This window comes from Phalangium opilio, unplaced genomic scaffold (genome assembly GCF_054372755.1).
Source record: "Phalangium opilio isolate 3A_F unplaced genomic scaffold, DU_Popi_V2 ptg000041l_1, whole genome shotgun sequence".
NCBI lineage: Eukaryota > Metazoa > Arthropoda > Arachnida > Opiliones > Phalangiidae > Phalangium > Phalangium opilio.
In genome coordinates, this window is record NW_028324165.1 from 6,016,428 (window position 1) to 6,035,964 (window position 19,537).

At 35.9% G+C, this 19,537-nt stretch overlaps 1 protein-coding gene across 1 annotated transcript; it reads left to right on the plus strand.

The window, feature by feature from the left end:
* The first annotated feature begins 1,749 nt into the window (after positions 1-1,749).
* LOC149679577 (E3 ubiquitin-protein ligase UHRF1-like) lies at positions 1,750-16,863 on the plus strand. The gene is made up of 12 exons (XM_089835356.1): positions 1,750-1,794; positions 2,430-2,496; positions 2,581-2,805; positions 8,507-8,724; positions 9,952-10,155; positions 11,303-11,436; positions 11,513-12,018; positions 13,537-13,643; positions 14,875-15,037; positions 15,104-15,241; positions 15,334-15,546; positions 16,525-16,863. The coding sequence occupies exons 5-12, from the start codon at positions 10,043-10,045 to the stop codon at positions 16,747-16,749; spliced, it is 1,599 nt and encodes a 532-aa protein (XP_089691482.1). The 5' UTR covers positions 1,750-1,794; positions 2,430-2,496; positions 2,581-2,805; positions 8,507-8,724; positions 9,952-10,042; the 3' UTR covers positions 16,750-16,863.
* Positions 16,864-19,537: the final 2,674 nt, after the last annotated feature.

Here is a 19,537-nt window from a genome sequence, read left to right on the forward strand (position 1 = left end):
TTATTTTTTACTAAATGATTTTGAGTTGATTTTTAGTAATAATGGCAAGTAACTTTGATAGGTGATATCTATCCATTTTTTCCCCAATAATTTTTAGCTGATTTTGAGTTGATTGTTACTAAGTAACTTTGATAGTGATTTGATAGTTTGGAATTATGATATTATAGGTCAAAAGACTCAAAATCCCATAATTGTAGTTTTGAAGAATGTTAAATTAATTTTTATGGCAAACTTGTCAGAGGGCTCTAATTTTCGTTAATGTATTTAGCGTAAATCTATTTCTCAGTTATCAACTTATCAGCCTCACCACGATAAATAATAGAGTAATTTCGGTTGAGAGGTGGAGTGAACTGTGTATCCCAACGTTGGCCAACTTTGTAAGAGAGTATACTATTTCCCCCCTGTAAGGGGGATATTACTAAGGTAAGAGATAGAGGGTTATGACGTTGCCATTTATGGGAAACAAATTACCAATATGGGGTTAGTATAATATCAAGCTAATTAAGATCTATAAAATTAAATTATTTCCGACACTATTTAAAATCAATTTCGTTCAATATTTCAATAAGATATCCAAAAACACACTACTTAACACTATGGTGATTGGTGAAAAACATTCCCCGGTGCACTGAAGCTAATTAAAAATTTTGTTGTAATTAGAAAATGCTATACAAGACAATAACAATAGTTCAATATATGTTAAAATATATTATTTTTCTATGGTTCACATTTGATGCGTATTTTCCTCTCCTTTATAAGTTGATTGGTGCATTTTTTCAAAATTTGGTTTAATTAAATAATTAATCCAATAACTAAGTTAATAAGGGACATAAATTGGTAGATAGTTGAAACTCTTAAAAATATGCATTTTTTTATGCAGGAGCAAAGGGGCCAGTTTTATATTTATTTATTTATTTTATTAATGAGAGTTTCTTATTATCTTTCAGAATATGATTGAAATATTTATCTACCGCGGAATTTTGTTTCGCAAGTGATTTAAAAATTGATTTGTAGCGATATTTCATTTATAAAATTGAGAGAAAAATTGATCTGTAACGATATTTTATATATAAAATGAGAGAAAAAATTGATCTGTAGCGATATTTTATATATAAAATGAGAGAAAAATTGATCTGTAGCGATATTTTATATATAAAATGAGAGAAAAATTGATCTGTAGCGATATTTTAATTATAAATATGAGAGAAAAATTGACCTGTAGCGATATTTTATTTATAAAAATGAGAGAAAAATTGACCTGTAGCGATATTTTATTTATAAAAATGAGAGAAAAATTTATAGTTCGGCAAACTATGATACTTTGAAAGGAAAAAAATGATCTGAAGTAGCAAGCGCTTACCCTTTTATTTTTTTATTGAAAGTGTATCGCCATCTGGCAGCAACTACGTGATTTAAAAATTTATCGATCGCTCAATATTATAAAATGAATCATCTTAAAATTGATAGTTTCGCCATCTATTGATATTTTGATAGTGAAAAAATTTATCTAAAGAGCAGTGCCCACCTTTGTTCCCTACACTCAGAGTCATAAGCCTTAAGTCCCCTATATAAAATATGTAGCTGGGGGGAGAAAGCAGCGATGGAACGCGTTTTTCAATCTGTTTCTGCGCAAGCAACTGTTAAAATTTCTTTTTTAAAATCGCCTATTGTGTTCGGGTTCCAAATAAATTACTTCTTTTCACTACCAAAAATTACTCCAAGCTAAACAGAAAACGACATTAGATAAATTGGCCTTTGCCAGCATGTTGTGTTACGAAGCTTTCAGCGTTTATGGTATGCATACAGTTGCTCTTACGGTTAGTTGATCTTATGAGACTTGGTCGGGTGTCTACTTTTTAAAAGGCTGGAAAATTCCGCTACCGCGGTCAGGAGCGGGCTCTGACGGGTTAGAAAAGGCGGGAAATTCCATAACTGTGGCAGTTGTGAGTGACTTGTAAAACACGTGCGATGCATTTGCGTTTATGGTATTTTGGACTTACATACAGTTGCTCTTACGGTCAGTTGTTCTTATAAGAGTTGGCCGTGGCTCTACTTTTTAAAAAGGCGGGAAAATTCCGCTACCGCGCCGCCGCTCTCAGGGGCGGGCCCTGACGGGCGGTTAGAAAAGGCGGGAAATTCCATAACTTTGGCAGTTGTAAGCGGCTTGTAAATCACGTGCGATGCATTTGTTCGCTCAGTTCGCCAATTGCTAGCATAGTCGCAAGTTCGGTGACTGCGCGGAGTGCGGGACTGCGGGCTCGGGGTTTAGTTCGTTAACATCATTTGAATTAAATTTAAGTGTTACTAGATAAATAGATTAAAAGTAGAGATATGCGACTTAAAGTCGATTACGCCGACGGCTCGCCGTCGGCAGTATTTTACACCGATCCAAAAAAATTTTCTAAAACACTAAGGGTACAAAATTTCAGGAACCTTGTATCAGAAACAATAAATATTCCTACGGATCGATTTAATTTAATCTTTAAAGGAAAAATCGTAAGTTACGCTTTGTTCTATTGTTCCGGTATTCATCTACTTTTATTTATATTGATTAATTAAATTAATTATGAATCAAAACAGCTTACCGATACACACACTGATAAACATGGTGCCGTTGAAGAAGCGCTGGTATATCACTACGGCATCGAAGAACGCAATACAGTTCAAGTGATTGTTAAGATTCAACTTGATGATGACGTTACCACTAACAGCGAAGCATCCAATAACGGCGAAGCCACCACTAACGATGAAGCTAGCACTAGCGATGAAGCCAGCACTAACGGTGAAGCAGCCACTAACAGCATTGTACGTAACGTTACAACTTTTTACATTTTGGGCGGTAATGGAACCAACCACCAATCATAACTGTAATTTAACCGTACTTAGTTCATGAAGGGGCAATATGTAGCAACATTGCATTTAGACAAGTTGCAGTTGCCAAAATTAATTGAGTATTTTCTACAGGGTTCGTACACGACCTGGAAAACCTGGTAAAGTCAGGGAAATTGAAAATGGGCCTAAAAAGTCAGGGAAATTGAAAATGGGCCTAAAAAGTCAGGGAAATTGAAAATGGGCCTAAAAAGTCAGGGATATTTAAAATGGGCCTAAAAAGTCAGGGATATTTAAAATGGGCCTGAAAAGTCAGGGAAATTTAAAATGGGCCTAAAAAGTCAGGGAAATTTAAAATGAGCCTAAAAAGTCAGGGAAATTTAAAATGGGCCTAAAAAGTCAGGGAAATTTAAAATGGGCCTAAAAAGTCAGGGAAATTTAAAATGGGCCTAAAAAGTCAGGGAAATTTAAAATGGACCTAAAAAGTCAGGGAAATGTCAGGGAAAAATATATTGGAGGGAAATTTAAAGTATAATGGTGACCAGAAAAAGTTTGGTCTGAGATTTGAGCAAGCCCCAAATTGGCGGAGCTCGCTTCGCTCGCTCAGGTTATTTATGATTTACTTTAAATTAAATTTAAACAAATTAATTGGCTAATTTTTATAAAAATAACTCGTGCAAAAATTATTTGAGTGAATATAGATTGGTTTTCATATACGTTCGCCATGTACGTTATTGCAAATGGTCAGGGAAATTTGTGGAATTGAGTCAGGGAAAACCTGGAAAAGTCAGCTAGGAATTTCATTCCAATAATTTTGTACGAACCCTGTTCTAGCAGCGCCCCAATTCTCGACTTAACATTATTTGTTGTAATTAGTCATGGGGTTTAATGTTAGGAATACCATTTCCATGATTTTGTTGCGTTTCTCACAAAGATGGCATCAAGTACGCTGGGGGAAATTGCGTGGGTCTTTCTTTGGAGTAAAACCTGTTAAACTAATTAATTGGACCAGTTTTTAAGTTTAAAAAGTGGAGGTTACTGGTCCTGGGGGAAACAGTTTATTAATTGCAAATCTGTAGCCTTTAGGAAAACTATGGGGGGAACTAGAACAAAATTTTTGGATCCCAAGAACTAGTTTAAAAAATATTCTTAATTCCCAGACTGGCATCAATTCTTAAAGATAATATTCTTAATAGAGTAATATCGGTTACGGGGAGGGTGACATTAAAACTCCGCCCATTCGCCCTTTTGGAGGCAGAATTTAACATGAGCTCTATAGCCACCAGAAGGTGACTCCATCTGTTGGCTTGTTGGTAGGATTGCACTTTACGTGACCCACCCAACTAACAATGGTTTCTAGTTAATTGGACCATGAGGAGTCCGAAAAAAATAGTTAAAAAATTATTTGGCCGCCGCAAGTTGGTAAAAAAAATTTTGAAAATTTTAAAATCCATGCACTTACCGCCATTGAAGCCGCTATCCGCTTAACGCATTCTGCACTCAATCTTGCAAAATAAGCCAGAGGGGACTGTGAAAAGTTGCCGGACTCGCGCCGGAGTTTTATAGCTATGGATTTTTTTAAGCTTACGGAAACATTTATTTCTGATAAAAGGAGGGAAATATAAATGCGAGAAAAACTGAAATGTTTTGGGAAAATCGTTGAATTTTTTGGGAATTCAATAATTGATAACGGTAAATTTTGAAAAAAACCGTCAAATTATTCGGGATTTTTTTTAATTCACTCAACATTATTTTTGGGAAAATGTGTCAAATCCCTGGTAAATATGATTTTTTGTAAAAAAAAATTTAAATAAAAGGCGTAGAGAAAAGGTGTCAAAATATAGGGAAATTAGCAAATGTCAACGTCAATATTTCAGAAAAGGAGTCTAGTTTTTTTGCAACTATATTTTGGGAAAGGCGACAAATTATTGAGAAAGAACCAAATGTCAACATCAATATTTTGGAAAAGGCGTCAATTTATTTCAACAATATTTCGGAAAAGGCGGCAAATTATTGGGCAGTTAGCAAATGTCAACATCAATATAAATGAGGCGTCAATTTATTTCAACTTTATTTTGGAAAAGGCGTCAATTTATTTCAACTATATTTTGGAAAAGGCGTCAATTTATTTCAACTATATTTTGGAAAAGGCGTCAATTTATTTCAACTATATTTTGGAAAAGGCGTCAATTTATTTCAACTATATTTTGGAAAAGGCGTCAATTTATTTCAACTATATTTTGGAAAAGGCGTCAATTTATTTCAACTATATTTTGGAAAAGGCGTCAATTTATTTCAACTATATTTTGGAAAAGGCGTCAATTTATTTCAACTATATTTTGGAAAAGGCGTCAATTTATTTCAACTATATTTTGGAAAAGGCGTCAATTTATTTCAACTATATTTTGGAAAAGGCGTCAATTTATTTCAACTATATTTTGGAAAAGGCGTCAATTTATTTCAACTATATTTTGGAAAAGGCGTCAATTTATTTCAACTATATTTTGGAAAAGGCGTCAATTTATTTCAACTATATTTTGGAAAAGGCGTCAATTTATTTCAACTATATTTTGAAAAAGGCGTCAATTTATTTCAACTATATTTTGAAAAAGGCGTCAATTTATTTCAACTATATTTTGGAAAAGGCGTCAATTTATTTCAACTATATTTTGGAAAAAGCGTCAATTTATTTCAACTATATTTTGGAAAAGGCGTCAATTTATTTCAACTATATTTTGGAAAAGGCGTCAATTTATTTCAACTATATTTTGGAAAAGGCGTCAATTTATTTCAACTATATTTTGGAAAAGGCGTCAATTTATTTCAACTATATTTTGGAAAAGGCGTCAATTTATTTCAACTATATTTTGGAAAAGGCGTCAATTTATTTCAACTATATTTTGGAAAAGGCGTCAATTTATTTCAACTATATTTTGGAAAAGGCGTCAATTTATTTCAACTATATTTTGGTCAATTTATTTCAACTATATTTTGGTCAATTTATTTCAACTATATTTTGGTCAATTTATTTCAACTATATTTTGGTCAATTTATTTCAACTATATTTTGGTCAATTTATTTCAACTATATTTTGGTCAATTTATTTCAACTATATTTTGGTCAATTTATTTCAACTATATTTTGGTCAATTTATTTCAACTATATTTTGGTCAATTTATTTCAACTATATTTTGGTCAATTTATTTCAACTATATTTTGGTCAATTTATTTCAACTATATTTTGGTCAATTTATTTCAACTATATTTTGGTCAATTTATTTCAACTATATTTTGGTCAATTTATTTCAACTATATTTTGGTCAATTTATTTCAACTATATTTTGGTCAATTTATTTCAACTATATTTTGGTCAATTTATTTCAACTATATTTTGGTCAATTTATTTCAACTATATTTTGGTCAATTTATTTCAACTATATTTTGGTCAATTTATTTCAACTATATTTTGGTCAATTTATTTCAACTATATTTTGGTCAATTTATTTCAACCATATTTTGGTCAATTTATTTCAACTATATTTTGGTCAATTTATTTCAACTATATTTTGGTCAATTTATTTCAACTATATTTTGGTCAATTTATTTCAACTATATTTTGGTCAATTTATTTCAACTATATTTTGGTCAATTTATTTCAACTATATTTTGGTCAATTTATTTCAACTATATTTTGGTCAATTTATTTCAACTATATTTTGGTCAATTTATTTCAACTATATTTTGGTCAATTTATTTCAACTATATTTTGGTCAATTTATTTCAACTATATTTCGGAAAAGGCGTCAATTTATTTCAACTATATTTCGGAAAAGGCGTCAATTTATTTCAACTATATTTCGGAAAAGGCGCCAATTTATTTCAACTATATTTTGGTCAATTTATTTCAACTATATTTTGGAAAAGGCGTCAATCTATTTCAACTATATTTCGGAAAAGGCGTCAATTTATTTCAACTATATTTCGGAAAAGGCGCCAATTTATTTCAACTATATTTTGGAAAAGGCGTCAATTTATTTCAACTATATTTTGGAAAAGGCGTCAATTTATTTCAACTATATTTTGGAAAAGGCGTCAATTTATTTCAACTATATTTTGAAAAAGGCGTCAATTTATTTCAATATTTTGGAAAAGGCGTCAATTTATTTCAACTATATTTTGGAAAAGGCGTCAATTTATTTCAATATTTTGGAAAAGGCGTCAATTTATTTCAATATTTTGGAAAAGGCGTCAATTTATTTCAATATTTTGGAAAAGGCGTCAATTTATTTCAATATTTTGGAAAAGGCGTCTAGTTATTTCAGCAATATTTTGGAAGTCATTGCAACTATATTTTGGAAAGAGTGCCTATTTTTCGGCAATTTGATAAATGTAAACACCTTTTCCAAAATATCGTCCTTTACATTTACCAAATTCGGGAATAATTTGATGCCTTTTCCAAAGTATCGTCCTTAACATTTATCAAATTCCCGAATAATTTGGCACATTTTCCAAAATATCGTCCCTTACATTTATCAAATTCCCAAATAATTTGACACCTTTTCCAAAATATCGTCATTCACATTTATCAAATTCCCAAATAATTTGACACCTTTTCCATATCGTCATTCACATTTATCAAATTCCCAAATAATTTGACACCTTTTCCAAAATATCGTCATTCACATTTATCAAATTCCCAAATAATTTGACACCTTTTCCAAAATATCGTCATTCACATTTATCAAATTCCCAAATAATTTGACACCTTTTCCAAAATATCATCCTTCACATTTATCAAACACCCAAATAATTTGACACCTTTTCCAAAATAACGTCCTCCAGATTTATCAAATTCAGATTAATTTGACACTTTTTTCCATGATATCGTCCTTCACATTTATCAAATTCCCGAATAATTTGACACCTTTTCCAAAATATTGTCCTTCAGATTTATCAAATTCAAGAATAATTTGACGGCATTTACCAAAATTTACCGTTATCATTTATCGAATTCCCCAAAAATTCAACGATTTTCCCAAAACATAGCAGTTTTTCTCGCATTATATTTCCGTCCTTTTATCAGAAATGAACAGTTTCAGTAAGCTTAAAAAATTCCATAGCTATATCTCCGGCGCGAGTACGTCAATTTTTCACAGTCCCCCCGGCTTATTTTGCAAGATTGAGTACAGAATGCGTTAAGCGGATAGCGGCTTCAATGAGGGTAAGTGAGTGGATTTTGAAATTTTCAAAAATTTTTTTAACTAACTTGCGGCGGCCAAATAATTTTTTAACTATTTTTTTCGGACTCCCCACAGTCTAATTAACTAGAAACCATTGTTAGTTGGGTGGGTCACGTAAAGTGCAATCCTACCGGCTTGTTAATTTCATTGGCTGAAAAACCAATGACGTCTCACCCCCCTCAGCAAATATAACTCTATTCCCAGACTGGCATCAATTCTTAAAGATAACATTATAGAGTAGATTGTAAGCTGCGCCCCCTTTAGTGAACTTTGCATTATTTGTTGTTGTAAATAATCATGGGTTTAAAGCAAAGCGCGGGCCACGTGGTTCCCCTACAATAAGTTGACTTTCCTTGTCGCGTTTCAGTACATTTTGCGCTCAAAGATAGCATCGAGTCTTTAATTAACACATCTTTATTTATTTTTTTGCTTTGAAGGAAGAGATTAGTACCTCGCCAACTCTTGAACCAGCAATTAGTCAGTACTTTAACATTGGGGAGCTGGTTGACGCTAAAAACTTCCAGGAGGGGTTTCAGGGAGCATGGCTGGAGGCCAAAATTGTAGGGATTTTTCAAAAACCCGAGGAAGGTACTCAACCTTCAACCTCAAACGATACAGGAGACTCGCTTATTTACTCCGTGGAGTTTGAACTGGAGTGAGTATATTCGAAAGCTATAGGGTGCTGCCAGAGAGGTGTGGCTTAAAATCATGGCTCCTCCCCTTTACACCACCAAAATGGCGGCACAGGGTTCATACAAACCGGGAAATTGATTTTTGCGTCAAACAGTCAGGGAAAAATCAGGGAAATTTCAAATAAATAGTAAATGTCTGGGAAATCAGGGAAATTTCAAATAAATAGTAAATGTCTGGGAAATCAGGGAAATTTCAAATAAATAGTAAATGTCTGGGAAATCAGGGAAATTTCAAATAAATAGTAAATGTCTGGGAAATCAGGGAAATTTCAAATAAATAGTAAATGTCTGGGAAATCAGGGAAATTTCAAATAAATAGTAAATGTCTGGGAAATCAGGGAAATTTCAAATAAATAGTAAATGTCTGGGAAATCAGGGAAATTTCAAATAAATAGTAAATGTCTGGGAAATCAGGGAAATTTCAAATAAATAGTAAATGTCTGGGAAATCAGGGAAATTTCAAATAAATAGTAGATGTCTGGGAAATCAGGGAAATTTCAAATAAATAGTAAATGTCTGGGAAATCAGGGAAATTTCAAATAAATAGTAAATGTCTGGGAAATCAGGGAAATTTCAAATAAATAGTAAATGTCTGGGAAATCAGGGAAATTTCAAATAAATAGTAAATGTCTGGGAAATCAGGGAAATTTCAAATAAATAGTAAATGTCTGGGAAATCAGGGAAATTTCAAATAAATAGTAAATGTCTGGGAAATCAGGGAAATTTCAAATAAATAGTAAATGTCTGGGAAATCGGGGAAATTTACGAGGATAGTGTACTTTTCGCCCAATCCAGTTTATTTTCGATTGAGGTAGCCGAAAGAAAAATAATTTTCGTATAATTTAAAAATAATAATTTCCAGCCGTAGAGATGGCTCAAGCGGTACTCGCGTTCCCTTTCCTCTCAAGGCCATGTTTGTAGTTTTATTAGCATACTCTATAAAATTAGGGGCTCTTACACTTGGAAATATCAGGGAAATTGATTTTCCAGATTTTGTATGAACCCTGCGGCAAACTTCACAGAGTGAAAGGCTAGTGGGGGAGGGGTAAGGCTCCTGATTGGCTAAGTGAGGCTCTGACGCTTAGTAGGGGAGATTTTCACCCCTTTGCCCACTCCCTACTCATGACCTTTTCTCAAAATTAATGCCAACCCCCTTTTTTTGGTTTGGTTTGGTTTTGTTTTGTTTCTAGCGAAACCAAGGCTGATCTCCCTTTAAAAAGTATTCGCCCAAGAGCTCGACAAAAGGTGCCATTTGACAAAGTGACACCTGGATCTAAGATAATGGTTAATTATAACATTGATGCTCCAACTAAAATCGGATACTTTTACGATATGATCGTCGACCGCAGAAGTGCAAGGAGATTGAAATTTGTCGTTGGAACGCTCTTGCTTGGGTATTTTATTTTTTTCTCGTTTATCATAATTTTTTGCAGGTTTGCTTTAATCAGCGAACACCCAATTTCTTGTCAACCCCAGTTCCAACGATATTTTCTCTAAAATTCCTAGTTTCATATTTTAAACCAATTGCGCATTTAAACTGAATTTCAAAGGCTTAATATGAATTTTGTAATTATAGCTAAAAGTTATTTAGTAAGTGCTGATTGAGGGGGTGGAGTGGCGTAGCGGTTAGCGCTTTCGCCTCGCAGCAAGAGGTCAGACAATCCCAGGTTCCATCCTGGACTGTGGCACCGGGTGAAAATCTGGGAATAAATCCTTCTGCGTAGAGTTTGCAAGTTCTCTCCCCGCTTGTTAAAAGGAGTTTTCCTCCGCGGTCTAACCCGGTTTCTCCTTTCCATCAAAACTTGCAGAGGTTAACGGTAATAGTTAGTAGAGGGCGCTGTAGGTTAGCTGTGGCATAGGGGCTAGCCACCACCCCTCTATGCATTGCAAAGGGACCCACCTGTTTAACAAGCCACAGGCTTAGTGTGGAAATCCCTTCATAGACAAAGCTTACATTATTATTATTATTCAGGGTTTGTACGGAACCTGGATAAGTCAGGGATATGAAAACTAGGGGGATAAGTCAGGGATTTGAAAGTTTTTCCTAAAAAGTCAGGGATATGTCAGGGATTTTGTTTGGTATATCAAGCCATGCTTCGAGCAATGCTAAATATGAGACAGGTGTGATGAAGTGAGCTCTGGTAAATACCTTAAAATGGTCAGGGATATTGCCAAAATTTGGTCGGGGATAACCTGGAAAAGTCAGGGATTTTCAATGTAAAAATTTCGTACGAACCCTGTTATTATTATTAACTTACCCTAATCCACTTTTAACGCATGCGCTGGAGTTAGAGAGGATGTTAAAAGTTTAATTTCACTTATATCTCATCTTAATCGCTTATTAAACTCCTGAAATTAATGGTTTGATCCTATAAAATCCTATCTTTCCTTTAAAAAAAAAATATTTTCTGTGAAAGTTATCGAGAGTCGAATCAAAAGAAAATTGGATTCAAGGCCTAAACAATTTTATGTTAAGACCTAGGGAAAAAAAGATTTAAGATGTTTCAGTTGCTTCAATCGCGTATTTTTATTTCCCAACAGAGTTGAAGAAACAGCGCTACAGGACCGCAAAATTTGTTTCGTGGATGAAATGTATATTATCGAAGAAAATGTCCTCTTGGCAGATAGAGACGCCGCTTTAAATGAACTTATGCTTAACGGCTCTAGTCTAAAAAGTACAATTTGTTTGTTGCTCAGCAAATTTTAATATATATCGCTTAAATTTTTCACCGTTATCCTTCCTTCCTATAGGACTTCAAAAACCCGAATGCGACCATTGTGATGATAAACCGGACGTTAAGTGCCGTAAATGTTCGTGTTCAGTTTGTGGTGGTAAAGATGAACCGCACAAACAAATAGTGTGCGATGAGTGTCCTCTCATCTTCCACCTTTGGTGCCTAAACCCTAAATTGGATGCGGTACCGGAGGGAGACTGGTTCTGTGACAAATGCAAAAATAAGGGTCCCTTCGTCAAACCTGGAGAATTGGGGGACAGCAAAAATTCCAAGGTGTCTAAAAAACCTTCCGAACGCGATTGGGGCAAAGGTGGCGCCTGCGCAGGCAGGACTAAAGAATGCACTATAGTTCCCATGCACCACTTCGGGCCCATACCCGGAATTAAAGTGGGGATGTGTTGGGAGTCCAGGAATCTAGCTTCTGAAGCTGGCGTTCACCGTCCACCAGTTGCTGGAATACAAGGACGCGCAAAACATGGAGCCAATTCAATAGCCCTTTCTGGAGGCTATGAAGACGATGTTGTTAGTACTAGTAGAGATCAGATTTTCGATGTACGCCGCTCTATCTTGGGAAAAAAAGTGATGCTAAGAGAGGGTTAAAATGGGCTTCTCAATGACTTTATAGAATTAAAGTCGTTTCACGACGTTTTTTGGCTCAATCGCAACGCCTAGTCTTAATAAAAATGGTGGTGGTGCTGATGGAACGTAACGTTTTTAGATTGGCGCTGCGATTGGTCTCAAAATAATGGCCCATTTTTCAAGTGCAGCGTAGATCGAAAATCCGTGTAGAAATTTCAAGCAAAGCTTAATTCAGGGAGCCCACCGATCCTATGATTCCTATATTTTGGAACCAGTCCTATAATATCCTTTATTTTTGACATAGTCCAAGTAATTTATATAGTTTAGCATTAAATTTATCAAAATTTAGCTGTTTTTATCGATATGACTCTTGAATAGACACTGAAATTGCGGAGCTCGATTAGGATTTTTTATATATTATATTAAGGTCTTCTGAATTTTCGAAGTAAAATCCAATTAGTTTTTTTGTTCTTTTTTGAGTTTTTTCTACATAGTTTAAGTCCCAAAATTGTATTATATATGAGCAATTTTAGTCCTATATTTTCCTATAAAAACACATTGTTTTTTCTCCTATAAAATCCTATAATTCCGGGAAAAAATTCCTATTTTTCCTATAAGGAATTTAAATCTCAGAGTGGGCTCCCTGTTAATTGTTTCCCATAAAGATTGCGCTTTTAATGAATTGTCACGTGTGTTGAGGGCAAAAATCAGGGCTGAGCAGCGGGTCCAGATTTTTGGGTGTCAGGTTCGGGTAATAGAAAATTTTACCCACCGCGGGTATCGGGTCCTTCAAAATCCCCAAAATTAGCTTTCGGGTCCAATTCGGGTCTTAGTTTTTCCTTACAGTCCAATTTAAAGCTAGATTTCAAAGCTGAGCAATTATCCCATAGTGTAATTCATTCAACAATATTAATTAATAACTTGTTACTAATTAAATTATTTAATTATGAAAGGCAGAAGTATTGAAACATGCGTGGTAACGTCATGAACTGGACCCGTGGGGATTTTGTCAGACACGGCGGGTATTGGCAAAGGCTTAAAATTGGGACTCGGGAAACCGTTCGGGTCCTAAAAAGTATGTTTCGGGTATTGGGTCGGGTACCCGCACACCCCTGGCAAAAATCTAGTGAGTGCGAGGAAAAATGGTTGCGAAAATTCCAAAAACACATTTCTCGTACACGGTCGATTTTTATCCTCAGCACGCCTCTGAAAACCCACCTTTAGTGTAGCGAGTGGTGCTGAAATGTTCACAAAAGGCTAGTACTGGTGTTTTAAGTAGCTTTTTCTCGCTCATGCAGTCATTTCTACGGGATCAATTTCTCTAGTGAATAAAATACTCGGCTTGAACTTCATTTATGTGGTTGTTGTTGCGTGTGGGAAACGCCTATTTGATAGAAGCGCAATGTTCTTGGCTCATATTATCACGGAACGATAGCAATTAACGTATTCGTTTCTTTTTAGGATGAAGGAGAGAGGTTCTATTATACCGGTAGCGGCGGGCGAGACCTCGTAGGGAATAAGAGAACGGCAAAACAGTCATGTGATCAAGTTCTAACACGATTTAACAAGTAATAATTATTTATTCTAAAAGGGATAAGTAGTTTTTGACGAGTTTAATGTTTTGGGGATCTACTAAAAAGAAAACATGTAACTGAGCCTTTTGAAAATTGAGACGGGGAAAATAAATTGGGCATACAAGCTTATGACATCATAAATATGGTGTCACCATCCGGTTTAAAGATCTGTAGTTCGCGCTGGCGTTTGCTTCGTGATAACACTGAAAAATTGTAATTAATCAGGGTTCATACAAACTTGGAAAAATCGGGGAAATATATGGGGAAAAACCTGGAAAATTCAGGGAAGTATGTGGGGAAAAACCTGGAAATTTCAGGGAAATATATGGGGGTAAAACCTGGGAAATTTCAGGGAAATATATGGGGGTAAAACCTGGGAAATTTCAGGGAAATATATGGGGGTAAAACCTGGGAAATTTCAGGGAAATATATGGGGGTAAAACTTGGGAAATTTCAGGGAAATATATGGGGGTAAAACATGGGAAATTTCAGGGAAATATATGGGGGTAAAACTTGGGAAATTTCAGGGAAATATATGGGGGTAAAACATGGGAAATTTCAGGGAAATATATGGGGGTAAAACCTGGGAAATTTCAGGGAAATATATGGGGGTAAAACCTGGGAAATATATGGGGTAAAACCTGGGAAATTTCAGGGAAATAAATGGGGGAAAACCTGGGAAATTTCAGGGAAATAAATGGGGGAAAACCTGGGAAATTTCAGGGAAATATATGGGGGTAAAACCTGGGAAATATATGGGGTAAAACCTGGGAAATTTCAGGGAAATAAATGGGGGAAAACCTGGGAAATTTCAGGGAAATATATGGGGGAAAACCTGGGAAATTTCAGGGAAATATATGGGGGAAAACCTGGGAAATTTCAGGGAAATATATGGGGGAAAACCTGGGAAATTTCAGGGAAATATATGGGGGAAAACCTGGGAAATTTCAGGGAAATATATGGGGGAAAACCTGGGAAATTTCAGGGAAATATATGGGGGAAAACCTGGGAAATTTCAGGGAAATATATGGGGGAAAACCTGGGAAATTTCAGGGAAATATATGGGGGAAAAACCTGGAAAATTAAGGGAAGTATGTGGGGAAAAACCTGGAAAATTCAGGGAAGTATGTGGGGAAAACCGGGAAATCTCAGGGAAATTTGTTTTCCAAAAGTTGTATGAACCCTGTTAATGCTACTTTTTTGAATGTGTAATTTACTTTTCTAGATCTTTAGCCGTAAATTGCGCAGCGCCTTTTAATGATAAGAAGGGAGCCGAAGCCAAAAACTGGAGGAAAGGGAAACCCATTAGGGTTATAAGAGGTTTCAAAGGTCGTAAACACTCCAAGTACTGTCCAGAGAAAGGTTATCGATACGATGGGATATATAAAGTGAGGAAATAACATGAAGACTCGTATTTAGTGTTTAGCTGTAGCTAACTAAAGTTAAAATTGTAGGTAGTCAAATACTGGCCCGAGAAAGGCCGTTCCGGATTTAAAGTATGGCGCTTCCTGCTACAAAGGGACGATCCGACACCAGCCCCATGGACTAAAGAAGGAAAAAAAATAATCGAACGTCTCGGAATTAAAATGGAGGTAAAGTAATTTGGAAGCGAAGAAATATTTTGGGTTGAATAGAAATAGTACTAATTTTTTAGCAAAGAGTTTAATTATTATATCCTTTGTAGATGAAATCGACAGAAACCAATGAAGAAAGCGAGGAAAATACGGCTTCTAGTAAGAAAAGAAAAGGATCCAAAGACTCTGGTGCTCCCAAAGCAAAAATAAACAAACCGGCTCCTTACGTTATACCTAAAAGTGTAGCAGCCCTGATATCAAAGGATAGCGTGAATAAAAAGATTTGGCAAGAGTGTGGCTCGTTCTGCGAAAAAGGCGAAATTGTAAGTTTATATTTTATAATTACAATTTGATCACACATTCCCTCGCATTGTTTTATGATAATGAGCAAAGAAAATAGCTTTCCCCTGAGCCAAATCTTAGCAACTTAAGAATAATGGTGTGGCCACAGTCCCTCACTAGGAGGAGCTATCTTTAGCCACACCCCTGAATTCTCCAACATCCATCTTGCATTGTAAAAAGAAAAGACCCACCTGTAAGCCTAAGGTTTAGTGTGAAGACAGGGTTGCCACGGGTCAGGGAAAACCTGGGAAAGTCAGGGAATTTGAAAATGGTTATGGGCCAAAAAATTTCAGCAAAGTCAGGGAATTTGATTTTAGTGGGTAAAATTTCTGTGGATAAGTCTTTATTGAAAGAGTAATGAAAGTTTCTACTCATCCTCTCTTAACACAGAGTGAACTCTAGAGCAATCCTTAAAAATGCTGTCTAGAATTGTTTTTGTAAAGTAAATTCTTTTTAAAGAAATCTCTCAGACTGTTATTTATAGTTAAAAATTTTCTTAATTAATTTTGGTACAACAAATACATTGGAGAGGGTTTATTTAATTATAAGCACTTATAACGTGCTGTAAACATTTACACTTTCGGCCAAAAAAAGGTCAGGGAAAACCTGGAAAAGTCAGGGAATTTGGTTCTGTAAATTCCGTGGCAACCCTGGAAGAACTGAAGATCCCTTTGTAAAAAAAAGCTTAGATTATTATTATAGTTCCGTTTATTAATTTAAATATTAATTATGTAAGATTAGATTAGTTTTTCGTGTGTTATGTTAAAAGGATAGTAGCGTTCAATTTCAACTACCATAAAAATGTGAAAGTAAAATGGACGGGTTGATGATGTTATAACGATGTCACCTTCTTGGCGTTTGTTTCAGAGACACAATATATTCTGTTCAAAATTATTTTAATTGATCTTTAAATTTTGGATCCTAAAAATAATGACAGCTTCTTTTTGTTATCATTTCAGAAATATAAAGACAAAGTGAAAGAATCCTTTACTTGCGTGATCTGTCAAGATTTCATTAAAGACCCTGTGACATTAGAATGTGGTCACTCCTTCTGTTTCAGCTGCTTGAAGCGGCAGCTCAAAGGGAAAATGTTAGAATGCTGCCATTGCAGAAAAGGAATTACAAATGTTCAGCCCAGTGTCAATGAAAGTCTAAAAAAAATTTTGACCAATCTAATATCTTGAACAAAAAAGGTCTTTGTAAGAAGCCGCTGTGTAAAAAAAAAGTGAAATTTACAAATTGTTAGTTTTAAAAATTTTACCAATATTAAAAATTAATTTCAAAGTTTTTAAGAAAAACTTTTTCATCCCCAACTAATTTGTTATCTAATACAGATTTTTAATTTTTATAATTCATTAATTCTAGAATGAGTTTAATTATTTACCTATTTGGTTTCACTGAATTCGAAATTCACCAAATTGTTTGCTTTTCCAAGCAAGCGTCTATAAACGCCCTACTGTTTGAGGGTAGGGGCCTAACCTAGTCTCGGTTTTCAGACTAGACACCTGGACCAGGCAGGGAGAGAGGGAGATGCCGCGTGAATAGCGCGAGGTGTCTCTCTTTTGGGTGGGGGAAGTAAATTTCCCAGCCAACGGGGGTAGTGTCGCCCGGGCCACCGCGAGCTCTACTGCGCAAAATCCAAAGTTTTTATATCGTGTAGCGACTATTCGTGATGTCACTTCGCGCATGCTCAATGATCCACCGAATGACCCAAGGTAGAGAGAGAGAACATAGTATTTCATACCCCCGTTTTCAACCCCTTCCCGCTAGATACGAGTTCTGTTAGCATTAGGCGGCTTCTCCCTCTCTCCCTGGACCAGGCTTGTAATTGTTCGTGTTCCCATGTTCCCGTTTTGCGTTTCCATTCCAGGGTTCATACAAACCAGGAAAATCAGGGAAATAAATAGTTGACAAAAACCTCAGGGAAATTTAGAATTTTTAGTAAAATTCAGGGAAATTTGCGTAAAACAGGGGCAGAGTAATTAAGCAAGATGTTCATAAACATACCCTCCATAGGATTAACATTACACTATACTCAGGGTTCATACAAACCTGGGAAACAGGGAAAACCTGGAAAAATCAGGGAAATAAATAGTTGACAAAAACCTCAGGGAAAATTCAGGGATATTACGAATTTTTAGTAAAATTCAGGGAAATCAGGGTAATTTGCGTCAAACAGGGGCCGAGTAATTAAGCAAAATGTTCGTAAACATACCCTCCATCGGATTAACATTACACCCAACTTTGAAGGCTCATAACTCTGGTTCTACTAGATACTGGGATGCCCTTTGAATATGTTATAGTCCTATTTGCCCCCCCCCCATTTAACCATACTAAAAACTTAGGGCTACGACAAACAGGGACCGAGTAATTAGCAAAATGTTCATAAATATATACATTACACTATACTTTGGAGGCTCATAACTCTGGTTCTATTAGACATACGGGGATGTCCTTCGATTATGTTATAGTCCTGTTTGTCCCCCATCCGTCCTTCGTTAACATTTGCTCCATAGGATACTCCATATAATAAGAGAAAAACCTGGAAAATTCAGGGAAGTATGTGGGGGAAAAACGTCGAAATCTCAGGGAAATTTGTTTTCCAAAAGTTGTATGAACCCTGCGATTCTTTACTGCAGGCCTCCGCCTCTTTCGTTCCCTCCTTGAATTCGGAAGTCAAATTTGGAACCCCTACATGGCCTGTGATATTCATATGCTGGAAGGTGTCCAATCTCGCGCGTCAAAAATCCCGTCCACTTTGCGTCACCTTCCGCGTAACGTGAGGTTATCAACCCTGGGTTTGGGGCTCGTTGGCTACAAGCCGTACCTACCTTGAACTTGTAACCCGATTCCGGTTGTTACTTAAAGGGGCTGGCCAGAGCTGTTGGGGTGAAGGGGGGGGGGTTAAACTGTTGGTTAGCATATTGCTTACCCGCCCACCGCGACGGTGGCGCCATTCCTTATGGCCAAAGATTTGGGTGTTTTCCCCCTGAACTGAGGGCGGACTTCACCCCAACAGCGCCGGTTAGCCCCTTTAATGGAAGCCAGAATGCCTTCACCTCTGCCCCCCTCACCTGGTCACAAGAGGTAATTAGCGTAAACCTTTTCTACCCCCCTCTCGTCGTGATCCATTGAAGTACTCTTTCTTGCGTCGGGTGATGACCATCTGGAATTCGCTTCCCACTGATGTGCATGGTATCCGCGACTTCAGTAGGACACGGTCTTATAAAACCCCTGTCCTCGAATTTCAGGTGTTTTATGGCTATCTTTTTCCCCTTAATACGACTAAGTACTTAAATTCATCTCAAACTATAATAACCTTTGAAATTAACCTCTAGCTTTAATAACCATGAAATTAACTTATATTGCTACCCTAATATTCCAGGGTTCATACAACTTTTGGAAAACAAATTTCCCTGAGTTTTCCAGGTTTTTCACGTATATGGAGTATCCTATGGAGCAAATGTTAACGAAGGAGGGGGGGGGCAAATATGACTATTATATAATCAAAGGACATTCCCTTATGTCTAATAGAACCAGAGTTATGAGCCTCCAAAGCAAAGTGTAATGTTAATAGTATGGAGGGAATGTTCACGAACATTTTGCTTAATTACTCGGTCCCTGTTTGACGCAAATTTCCCTGAATTTTACTCAAAATTGCAAATTTCCCTGAATTTTACTCAAAATTGCAAATTTCCCTGAATTTTACTCAAAATTGCAAATTTCCCTGAGTTTTCCCTGAGGTTTTTGTCAACTATTTATTTCCCTGATTTTTCCAGGTTTGTATGAACCCTGTTTATTCACTCTTAATCCAATGTACCGCGAATTTTAATAAATTTTCGGGTTAGTAAGGCTGTTTCAGGCCTAGCTCGTCAATTGCAAGGGGAAAATAAAATTAACCCCAATATGCTAAGGTTGTACAGCATCAAACAAGGCGCTAAGGACATACGGTGGCGCGCATACATTATAACT

Coding starts and splice junctions, on each gene's coding strand:
- LOC149679577 (XM_089835356.1), top strand. CDS start 10,043: ATGGTTAATTATAACATTGATGCTCCAACTAAAATCGGATACTTTTAC. Junction 11,437..11,512: donor TAACGGCTCTAGTCTAAAAA/GTACAATTTGTT, acceptor TCCTTCCTATAG/GACTTCAAAAACCCGAATGC. Junction 15,242..15,333: donor GTCTCGGAATTAAAATGGAG/GTAAAGTAATTT, acceptor TATCCTTTGTAG/ATGAAATCGACAGAAACCAA.